Here is an 11,512-nt window from a genome sequence, read left to right as displayed (position 1 = left end):
TGAGATGTCTGACGTTAACTGTGTTGTAGTAATCGTTTTGCAATATATATACATAGATAAATCATTACGTTGTACATTTTTAAGTTGGTACAGCGTTATAGGTCAGTTATAGCTCAGTAAAGTTGGGGAAAACAATAGGCAGCACACCTTTCCTAAAACAAAAGGTGGAGATGATTTGATTTTTTCATTTAAATACTCTGTGTAAAAACAAATTCAGAAATTGCAAAATACTCCACTGAGTGGATGTAGCTGGTCCTTAAACCTTTACTACTTAAGTCATTTCCATTTTCCCTGTTTTTTTTTTTTTTTTAAAGATTTTATTTATTTATTTGACAGAGAGAGGCACAGTGAGAGAGGGAACACAAGCAAGGGGGAGTGGGAGAGGGAGAAGCAGGCTTCCCGCAGAGGAGAGAGCCCGATATGGGACTCGATCCCAGGACCCTGGGACCATGACCTGAGCCGAAGGCAGTTGCTTAACAACTGAGCCACCCAGGCGCCCTTTTTTTTTTTTTTTAAAGATTTTACATTTTCCCTGTTTTTACAAAGGAATGTGGCATATCATGGGGCATATGGGTGGCTCAAGAGGTTAAGCACCTGACTTGATTTCGGCTCAGGTCAAAGTCTCAGAGTCGTGAGATCGAGCCCCGCTTCAGGCTCTGCACGGGGCGTGGAGCCTGCCTAATATCCTCTCTCTCTCTCTCTCTCTCCCTCCCTACCCTCCTCTGTCACTAACACAAAAGAAGTTTGGTTTTCTTAGTTAATTTATTCCATTTCACAGGCGCAAGTAAAGCCTGTAATACAAGACTATTCCCGCAAGCTTCCAGATCAGCCCTTCATTCTGCCCAAATCTCCTGTGCCAGGCCCTGCTCAGCACTGGCCACAAAGAGGCTGATTTGGGTCCCTCTGGGGGAGGCAGGACGGCCGGTAAACCAGTGCACATGCGTACTTAGGTGACTGGGAGCAGTGAGGGGGGAGTGGGTCGCAGTGAGGAGGAGGCAGGAACAAGAGCAAGAGCGGGATGCATGTGCTGGGGCCGACCCTGATTTGATCCTAAGCGCTAGGGAAAGCCTGGAGGGTCAGAGAAAGGCAAGAACGGTGGAAGGAAGTGCGAGAGCTTTTATTTTTATACATTTTTAAAGGTTTTATTTATTTGAGAGAGAGGGCACAAGCTGAGGGTAGGAGCAGAGGGAGAGGGAGAAGCAGGCTCCCCGCTGAGCAAGGAGCTTGACAGGGGCTCGATCCCAGGACCCCGAGATCATGAGCTGAGCTGAAAGCAGATGCTTGACTGACTGAGCAACTCAGGTGCCCCAAAGTGTGGGGTCTTTTAGAAACAAGAAGAAACCACACTTTGTAATTTGTATTCAGTTGTAGTTAGAGATGCACATGTAAGGTCGTAGGTTTGTGGATTTGATTCCTGTGGTTGGAGACCCTAGTCTGGGGGAGTGTGTGGTTATGTCCCTCAGGTGTTTGGGGACGCTGGGCACCCACCATTTGGGCATAGCTGGGGTTTTCCCAGACACAAGGGCTCTGCATGCAGGAGAACACTCTCCCCGAGCCCTGACTCAGAGCCTGGGCGTCCCGGGGAGCCACCAACCCATTCAGAAGCACCAGTTCTTTGTTCAGGGGAAATGGCATGTTGTTCTTGTTTTAGGCCGACTCTCAAAAATCTGACCAGAAGCTGACCATTTCTCCCCCTGTGCACCCCTGCCATTCGGATCCACGCCGCCCTCATGTCTCCTCTGGGTTGTGGCAACCTGCTGCTTCCATGATCCTTCCTCTTCTAGAGTCTGTTCTCACAGCAGCCAAAGTGATCCTTTGTTTTTGCTTTTTGCTTTTTGTTTTTTTAAGATTTATTTATTTAGAGCTAGAGCATGAGTGGGAGGGGCAGTGGGAGAGGGAGAGAGGATCCTCAAGCAGACTCCCCACTGAGCGTGGTGCCCCGATGCAGGGCTTCGTCTCAGGATCCTGGGATCACCAAAGTGATCCTTTATTTTTATCATTTTTAATTTTTATTTTTATTTATTTTTATTTTTATTTTTTTTAAAGATTTTATTTATTTATTTGACAGAGAGAGACACAGTGAGAGAGGGAACACAAGCAGGGGGAGTCGGAGAGGGAGAAGCAGGCTTCCCACTAAACAGGGAGCCCGACGCGGGGCTCGATCCCAGGACCCTGGGATCATGACCTGAGCCGAAGGCAGACGCTTAACGACTGAGCCACCCAGGCGCCCCTTATTTTTATTTTTAAAGATTTTTTATTTATTCATTTGAGAGAGCACAAGCCAGGGGGAGTGGCAGGCAGAGGGAGAAGCAGACTCCCTGCTGAGCAGGGAGCCCAACGCGGGGCTCGATCCCAGGACCCTGAGATCACGACCTGAGCCAAAGGTAGATGCTTAACTGACTGAGCCACCCAGGCACCCCTATAAAATGTCTTAAGAGGTATTAATGATTTGACTTTGACCTCATTAAAGACAAGAATTAACTCAAATAACCCCTGGTGTTGGTCTAGTTGTAAGCTATTACTTGAGTGAACCTCACTCCTGGAGATTATGGTTATGTTGTGGGATGGGTCCCCAGAATCTTTTTGACAAGCTTGAAGCCTATTCTGAAATGCAGGCAGGCTGGAAATTTCAGATACGGACTATCAGGAGAGAAAACACCACAGTAACTCATGCCTCTGGACTTCGTGTTCCCCGGGCAAATTTTTTTGCCTAAAGAATAGGTTCTCAGCTCTGGCTCCATGTGCAGAATCACCTGGAGCGCTTTTTAAAAAATACCATTAGGGGCACCTGGGTGGCTCAGTCGTTAAGCGTCTGCCTTCGGCTCAGGTCGTGATCCCAGGGTCCTGGGATTGAGCCCCACTACCGGCTCCCTGCTCAGTGGGAAGTCTGCTTCTCCCTCTCCCTCTGCTGCTCCCCCTGCTTATGCTCACTTGCTCTCCCTCTGTCAAATAAATAAAATCTTAAAAAAGGAAATGTCATTGCCCAGGCCCGTGACCAGGCACTGCTATTGCCCGGGTCCCCCAGGTGATTCTCACGTGTAGCCTGGGTTGATGATTGCTGCCCTGAAGCATCCCCACACTGGAGGTGAGAGCCCCATTCTCACCAGTGGCAGGAAAGAGCCACCATTTCGATGTGCTGTCTGTTCCCACCACCAGCAGAGGGCACACGGAACAAATGCGTTGTTCCCTCCCCTTATTCCCCGGGCCAGAACCACAGATCTTCACTTGACCCCCGAGGGCTCCTGCAGCACGCCAGGGGGGCAGTACCTGGGATCTGTCCAAGCTCACCTGTGCTCAACCCCTGTGGATTCTGGTAGGTGCTGGGGTATCTGCATTTTTATGCTTCCCAGGTAATTCCGAGGCACCCGGGCTTTTGAGAATCTCTGGGATTTACCCTGCCTGGAAGCCATGCAGATGATAAAGCAGTTTCTCAGGAGATGCAAGTGGCCTTCAGATTCAGGCAGTGGATATATAGGCGATTCCCCCACTTTGACGACAACGCCAAAATAATAATCTAATAGAAATACCCACGCCGACTTACGAGGATGTTCACCGAATGTTTCTAATAGCTAAACGAATGAACAGCAGTGACAAAACTGGAAGTTAACAGTTGTGAGTAGGTCACATGGGTGAATAAATGTTGGCAGAGCCATACAATGGAGTCTTACATGGCCCTTACAAAGAATGATGTTGAGGGGTGCCTGGGTGGCTCAGTCAGTTGAGCATCCGACTCTTGGTTTCGGCTCAGGTCATGGGATTGAGCCCCGTGTTGGACTCCATGCTCAGCGAGGAATCTATTTGAGTTTCTCTCTCCCTCTGCCCCTCCCCACCATTCATAGGCTCTCTCTTTAAAATAAATAAATACATCTTTTTTTATTTTTAAGATTTTATTTATTTGACAGAGAGAGACACAGCAAGAGAGGGAACATAAGTAGGGGGAGTGGGAGAGGGAGAAGCAGGCCTCCCGCTGAGCAGGGAGCCCGATGTGGGGCTTGATCCCAGGACCCTGGGATCATGACCTGAGCCGAAGGCAGACTGAGCCACCCAGGTGCCCCAATAAATAAATACATCTTAAAAAGAAAAGAATGAGGTTGAATTATATCTGCTGATGTGGAAAGGTAACCATAGGGTAATGATAAGTGGAAGAAAAAGCAAGTCACAGAACAGTATAGTTTCATGTGGTCTTATTTCTTTTTTTTTATTTTTAAAAAAATTTTTTTTTCTTAAGATTTTATTTATTTGCGAGAGAGACAATGAGAGACAGAGAACATGAGAGGGAGGAGGGTCAGAGGGAGAAGCAGACTCTCTGCTGAGCAGGGAGCCCGATGTGGGACTCGATCCCGGGACTCCAGGATCATGACCTGAGCCGAAGGCAGTCGCTTAACCAACTGAGCCACCCAGGCGCCCCTCATGTGGTCTTATTTCTATGTTTGTACAAACCACGTAGATTCTAATTTGTTCACAGTGGTTACGGTTGGGGGTGGTAGGGGGTGGACAGGATGGAGGGAAGATGTGCACATTGAACCTTATAACCTGATACTGTATTTAAGTTTTCACGATAGAGTATGTTGTCTATCTTAACAAATGAAGAAAAATGCTGTGAAAAACAAGGTCTCTTTCAAGTCAGCTTTCTAGGTGAAGAGAAGTTTCTCCACCATGAATTCCCATTCTGGACTTGGAAGCTGAGCTGACATTGGGAAACATTCAGTCGTGGAGATCGTTGGTGACATGGTCATGTTTGTCCCTCCTAGAGTGGTTTTCCTGGCTGTCTGCTGAGACCTGTCTGGACTCTGGGCGCCTTCGTGCCCTGGGCTGGGTATAATTTAGCTGCAGGTAGTGGGGTGGTCTATACCATGTCCGTTTCCATACGGTACTTGCTATGGACTGAAGGTGTATACCCCCCGCAAAATTCAGATGCTGAAGCCGTAACCCCCAGTGTAATGGTGTTTGGAGGTGGGGCCTTTGGGAGGTGATTAAGGTCCCCATGATGGGATTCGGGCCCTTACAAATAAAGAGGCTTTCTGTATGACCTCAGGAAGGCCATGTGAGGACATCGGAGGAAGAGATCCTGACCAAGAACCTGACCATGGACTTCCAGCCTCCAGAACTGTGAGAAATACATGCTTACCGTTTAAGCCGTCCAGTGTATGGTTGTTGGGGAGGTCATCAAGAGGGCACGACTGCCAGTTGACCCTCAAACTGGCCCCGGGCAATCAGAGGCTCCTCACCCCCTGCCCTGTCCCTGGAATGCAGGTTCCGCCTGACTTCTCTGTTTCCAGAAGCTGCCCAAGGACACTTCGTTGACATGGTGATGTGTTGGTGTTGAGACCATCTGCACAGTGGACACTCCTGAACCCAGTGAAGGCCTCCATATAAACTCTTAAGATTCTGGCAGGTGGGTGTGGAGACCTCCTCATCTTGCAGCTGCCCAAGACAAGCCTTGTAAGTTATTACCCCTGCCTCCTGCCTGTCTGGGGTGGCCTGCCTCTCTCCAGTCTCGCCCTGCCGTCTGTGCCTGGGGGCCAGTTCCAGTTTGCACCCGGGAAGCTCACCAGGGGGGCTGTAAGCCAACAGTGGTATTCTGTCGTAGTCACCTGAGCAGACCGATGTGGTCCCCCAGAGCACGGTGAGGTCGGCGCTATCCGGGGACATTCACAGTGTGCACAGCTGGGAGCTGGTGTCCTCCCTGCCCTGGTTACCAAAGATAAGGCTTCTGTCATTCAAGGACCATGTTTAGTGCACTTCACAGCGCCCATTTGGTGGGCTTTGCTGCTTGCGGGGGTGGGGGGGCAGCCTGGGGTGAACTGCCCAGACGACCGGGGGTGGGGGCTTTCGTTTTGCTGCTGCTTTGTGACTTAAGGACTTGTGAGTCCCCATGTGGAAAGCACCAGGGTCCCTCTGAGCCCCAGGCAGAGTCCAACTTTTATGGCTTTGTTTTGATCCTGTGGCATTCAACTATAAAATCCTGCCCAGTTAATCAGGGACCATACCACCTGGCCATGTTTGTACCAACGCTGGTGCCAAAACATCCGCTTCACCGATTAACAGTTGAGATAGACCCCGGCACTCAGTCGGGCTTGTATCCGTTTCGGGAAAGAGACTTAGTATCTACGAGTAGGAACTTAACTTTGACAGAAATATATCATTCTTTGGACACTGTATGTCCTGCCACAGTGTATGTGGGTCAGCTGTGACCCATTAGAGGAGTTCTCTCCGTGCCTTGGGTTCTTCACCTGGGAAGCAGCGATGACCGTAGCACCCACCTAGGGTGGTGGGAGGACTGACTACCTGGAATACACTTAAAATAGTGCTCGGTCCAGGGGAGTATTTGATAAGTGCTAGCGAGCGTTACTGTTAGCAGCCTCCTTTTGTAGAGGAGGTTCGGAGACGTGAAGAGACTTGCTCAAGCTAGAAAGCAGCAGAGTTAGGTCATTCCCCCGCAGCATCCTGCCTCCCCAGCACCGAAGGAGAACAGAAAGTAGAAAACAGTGTCTGTTTTGAACAGAGAGTGTTTGACCTTGAGGTTTTGGTGCCTTCCACTACCCACTCTAGTAAGTTACTTTAAGAGCTCACATGAATGCCGACCAGTTCAGGTTGACTTTCCAAGGCTAGTGGGCAGACTGGTAGCTAGGCTGGCCGTGAGAAGGGTCCTGGAGTGGAAGACAGTCCCCACCCTCACCCAATCCGAAGCTGACTGCATGTGTCTACACACACGTTTGTTTATACACTAATAGACCGTCTTTCATACAGCTGTGTGTTTCAGATCCTGGCTTCCAAGCTGTGTGATTTTCAGCAGTTCCCCCAACGTCCCTGAGCTTGTTTCCTCATCTTGAAAACAGGCATACGAATACATAGCTCATAGGTTTTCCTGAAAATTATAAAGATCCCGCAGAATATGCGTGCACATAGTAGATGCTCAACAAATGATAACTATCATTACTAGATGTGATGATTATGATTTTTAAAAAGATTTTATTTATTTGACAGAGAGAGCACAAGCAGGGGGAGCGACAGGCAGAGGAAGAGGGAGAAGCAGGCTCCCCGCTGAGCAGGGAGCCCGATGCGGGGTGTGATCCCAGGACCCTGGGATAGTGACCTGAGCCGAAGGCAGACGCTTAACGACTGAGCCACCCAGGCGCCCCACTATATGTGATTATTTTAAAAACATGTTTAATGGTAAATCTTATCTTCCAAGAGAATTCTCTTATAGACATGCTGCGTGTCCAAAGTGGAGGAAGCCTGGAAAACGATGGGACCCACACCTTGCCTAGTTTTACAGGGTCGCTGACACAGCTGGGAGCGTTGGTAAGGCAGGAGCCCATGAGCCCTGGTCCAGGTCGGGCCGCCAAGTTGCCCTGACTGTACTAGATTCCTGACTGGTCTTTCGGCCTCCCCGTCCTTTCCAGGAGCGCTCAGCACGGTGGGTGACCCTCCTGCTCCCAACCTGTGGTGCCTGAGCCACAGTGTGGAAATGCCGTGCCTCTGAGCAGGGCAGGAGAGGCCCTCTGCAGCTGAGCCCTGCCTGTTTCTTTGGTCCGGTCTCTGGCTCCTGTGGTCCTCTCTCTCATCGCACCACAGAATGCCTGCCGTCGTGCCTCCAGTTAGCTTTGCTCTCGGCCTGGACTGCCTTCCATCTCTCCTTAGAGTCACTGCAGCAGTTCCGACCTGACCTTGAAGATGGAACTCAGGGACCTAACTTCTACTCCAACTTTGGGACCTGCCCTTTGTGCCTCTACAGCAGCCAGGGTCTGCCTGTATTCCGGTCCCTACACTGTGGCTTGCTATGACCTCTGCCCTGCCGGAAGATGACCTGAGTGTAGGGACCACGCTTTGTCCACCCCTGTGCCCCTGTCACATGGTAAGTCCTCGATGAGCTTTGGTGAGGTTAATGGCCTCACGGTGCTTCCTGAGCCCAAGGCAGACTTATGCAGCCAGAGGAATCCCCCAAGGCCTCCCTAAGCGGTATGTAATTGGTGCTTAACATGTACTTGTCAGACAATGACTTAACAAAACTTTCCAACCCCAAAAAGGCCACGTTCATGCTAATGTTTCCATTATAAATTTTTTTTAATTAAGAATACTGATTAACAACAGGAAACAGATTTAATTCACGGAATTGTGCATATGGTCATCAGTTACATTGTGACATGTTAATTTCTTTATCATTTATTGGCACTGTCAACAGAATACTGTAAACAAGATCACTTTGAATGTGTAAGTCGGCGGAGCTCCCTAGCTATGGTTCTCTACCATGAGCTGATATACGTATGTGTATATATATGTGTGTGTGTGTGTATGTATAGAGATAGGTATAGGTATACAGGTATATTAATGTTGTGCACACTTTTGCATGGTTACTGAGTGTCAGTAAAAATTATAAAAAAAACACCCATTTATAATAAAAGTGAGGATGTGCTAAGACTTGCTATTACAGGACCTTGTTTTCTGTAAAAGTGACAAGACTTGCTAGAGATAGTTACTAAAGTCTATGGCACTGATGAGCGATGGATTCATTCCCAGACCGTCGGCCACAGAAGCACTCCACGGGCCCCACCCTAGTCAGCCACCTGTCAGCTGGGCTCCCCGTTTTTACCCACCTCTCTCCCTACAATTGTGAGCCCTGCCGAGAGTCTTTTCCTTCAGATTCTTCCAGCTATACCCCCACCCCCAAAAGAGGATGCCTCAGGAACTCATGTGATGCCCTGAGCCAACAAGAGTGTGTTGAAAAATGGCTTAAAAAGTTTCACGAGAAGTAACTTCCCTTGGTAAGGAGTGAATAAGTCTGGAAATGACTTTCCAGGTAAAATGATTCGTTTCTCTATGATTGCCCCGTGGGAGAGAACAAAATATTTATAGCCACTCTCTCCACCGAAGAGAGCTGAGTTTCTAGTTGCGCCCTGGCTTGAAAACTTTTTGGACTCCGGGACCTTACCGCATGTTTGCACCCAATGCTGAAGTTCTCCAGAGAAAGCATACTTATGCCAATAAATGAATTATGGTTTGGTTCGCATCTGATTTGTTTGTTAAATAAGGCCTTAATCTTGGGATATTGCCTGTGGAACCTGGATCCCCAGTGGAAGGTGTGAGACTGTGAACTGATGTGCCTTGAACGTGCTGTCCCCTTTTGTGTGACACTCCTCCTCGCCTTGTCTGCTTGGAGAACTCTTGCTCATTCTACCAAACCCTGCTCAAATGTTCCTTTCTCCCTGAAACCTCCTGAGCCTGCCTGGCACTCCCTCTGATTTCCCGACGTTCCCATACATCTGTCACAGCACTTGCCACTCGGCTTGGATTGCTGGTTGAAGAGTCTGTGGTCCCCGATGAGATGGGAGTCCCTGGACAGCAGGGACCATGTTGTATTCCTAGTGCTTAGTGCTGGGCCTGGGACAGGGGAGGGACTTAGCGAAAGTTCCATGAAGGAATGACAGAATAGAGAGATGACCATCCGAGCGAGTGGTACCCGGCACAGAGAGGGGGGCAGACACCTCCGTTCAGCTGGCAGAGCAAACAGCCTCACACTGACACTGACACAGTCCTTCTGAAGAGCAACGGTTTGCACGGACCACGAGATGCGGCGTGCGCCAGAGTCCACGGATCTGACCGCGTCTGTCAGACATGCTAGTGCCTTTCCTTCTCTACAAACGTAGGTTGAGGACCACTTGGAACAGTGGAAGCAGAAAAGAAAAAGAAACCACTACCACCAGCTTGAGGTGTTTGGATGATTAAGTTATTAGAAGAGCAAAGTGCTGGACTGAAAACCCTGGTGTGTCCATCTCCCGAGACAGCCGAGCCGGCAGGGGGAGGCAGAGCGTTTCCCTCGGGGCAGGGGTTACAGCGGGGCCTCCCGAGTCTGCCCACTAAACACCACTCCACTGCTGGGGGACAACCGGAGGCTCTTTGTAGGACATCGGAAGTCCAGTCGGTTCCAAGAATGTCTCGCCTCCAGAAGAGGCCCCTTGGCCTCCACCACCGTCCAACTAAGCATTTAACTCATCTGCCTGGTAAGTTACATCCTGCTCTCCATCAGGAAAACCTGTAATCTGGAGCGGCAAGTACAAGGAAACCACCTTGAACCAACAGGCAATCTTTTCTGCATGGTGCTCTGGTGCCTTGAGTTCACGGTGCTTCCCTCATGAAATCTAGTTCAGCAACTGGTTGCCCGTGCTGGACAGCTTCGCACAGCTCTGCCGTCCAGTGAGGCCTGCTCAGGAGTGGAGCGGAGGCCCCCGGGGCGAGGGGTCCACGGGTCAGACCCCTGATGCCCGGGGAGACAAGAGGAGGTGGCTCTGCTGCCCCAGGGCCTGGGCTTCCGCTCCCGGGTGACTGGCTTGTGCCTCTGCCCTTTTGGCTCCTGTGTTCCCCGTGGATGCCCAGGCTGCAGTCCCCCCCACCTCCGAGGACTGGGATGACATTTAACAGAGGGGACAGAGTTGGGGGAATGGAGAGTGGCGAGTAAGAAGTGCCAGAGCTGCCACCCAGAGATTCTCCAAGGCCAAGGCCAAGCCCCATCAAGGATGGAATTCACAGTTTAGAGGATCCCCAGATGCACTGAGTGGAGCGGCCCGAGTCATCAGGAGGCCACAGGACCCCTTCCCACACTGCAAGCTCCAGCCTAATGTTCCTACTGTCCTGCCCTTGTGTGATTTGTCCTGTCCTTTGCTGAACTATGCATGGGACCTTCTCAGAGCTCCAGAGCCGGGCGGGAGGGGGCGACCATGTGGGGAGCCCGCATGGTCAATCACGCAGTATGGCACTTGAGAGGGACTGGAACCCAGAAGTCCCAGCCCCCATCCCGGGTGCAGCTGTATTCCCTTCCTGGCTTCCAAAGACACTGTTGGGGTCAAGGTGGGCACATATATGGCCAGGACCCTCATGGCCCTGCTGAAGACGATGTCCAGGGCTCATGCAGACTTTCTGGGCTTAGACCCATGTGCGTCATTGGCTCTGCAGGGAGGAAAATCAAAACTAGCCCTTCCCGCCTGTCCCCACCCCCCAAAGCCATCACAAACACCCCCTCCCCACAAAGAACCCTTCAGTTTACGCATTCGCCTCTGATACTTTAAGTGAAAACATGAATTAGGCAAACTAATCAATTTGACAACAGTTGAGATCGGGGCTTTCTCAGAGCGTAGTGGAAATGGCTTCTTTACTTGAAGTCTGCTAAGATGTCGCTGAAAATATTGAGGAACAGGTGCGCGTGGTGATCCCTGAAGACCAGAGTGGGGCGGAACCGAATGGATCTGTCCCCGCAGCCTCCCAACACCACGCCTGAAAGCAGAGGTGGGGGGTGCGGTCAGCGGCCTGGGCGCCAGCCGGGGGCTGCACATCTTCCTTCCGTCCAGCTTTCGTCTGTCCTTCCACCCACCCCGCCGGCCGTTCTCTCCTTCCCTCCCTCCCACCTCGAATGCCTGCTCTGCTGCCCCTGAACCAGGCCCACTGAGACCTGCCTTCCAGAAACTCACGGTGGGGTCAGGAAGGAAAGAAGCAAACGGAGGGGATGCAGTGCGGGCAG

General features: G+C 50.6%; 1 protein-coding gene and 1 long non-coding RNA gene across 4 annotated transcripts in view; one reads left to right on the top strand and one right to left on the bottom strand.

Moving 5' to 3' along the window:
• Nucleotides 1–2,913: 2,913 nt before the first annotated feature.
• On the top strand, nt 2,914–8,421 carry LOC129045823 (uncharacterized). Of its 2 annotated transcripts, none has more exons than XR_010411834.1 (2): nt 2,914–5,395; nt 6,988–8,421. It is a non-coding gene; the product is annotated as an uncharacterized LOC129045823 (long non-coding RNA). The 2 variants fall into 2 exon arrangements; XR_008506098.2 differs by having other exon boundaries at nt 2,914–5,442.
• A 2,615-nt stretch (nt 8,422–11,036) lies between these two features.
• ABAT (4-aminobutyrate aminotransferase) overlaps nt 11,037–11,512 on the bottom strand; it is an 81,692-nt gene continuing 81,216 nt past the window's right edge. For both annotated transcript variants that reach the window (XM_045874925.3, XM_064592513.1), the window contains one exon: nt 11,037–11,268. In XM_045874925.3, the coding sequence (XP_045730881.1) occupies nt 11,147–11,268 (122 nt within the window). In that variant the 3' untranslated portion in view covers nt 11,037–11,146. The remainder of the gene's footprint in view (nt 11,269–11,512) is intronic.

This window comes from Mirounga angustirostris, unplaced genomic scaffold (genome assembly GCF_029215605.1).
Source record: "Mirounga angustirostris isolate CCGP_5_RB_7025 unplaced genomic scaffold, mMirAng1.0.hap1 SCAF_5, whole genome shotgun sequence".
NCBI classification, from domain to species: Eukaryota; Metazoa; Chordata; class Mammalia; order Carnivora; family Phocidae; genus Mirounga; species Mirounga angustirostris.
This window is presented reverse-complemented; position numbering and strand designations above follow the sequence as displayed.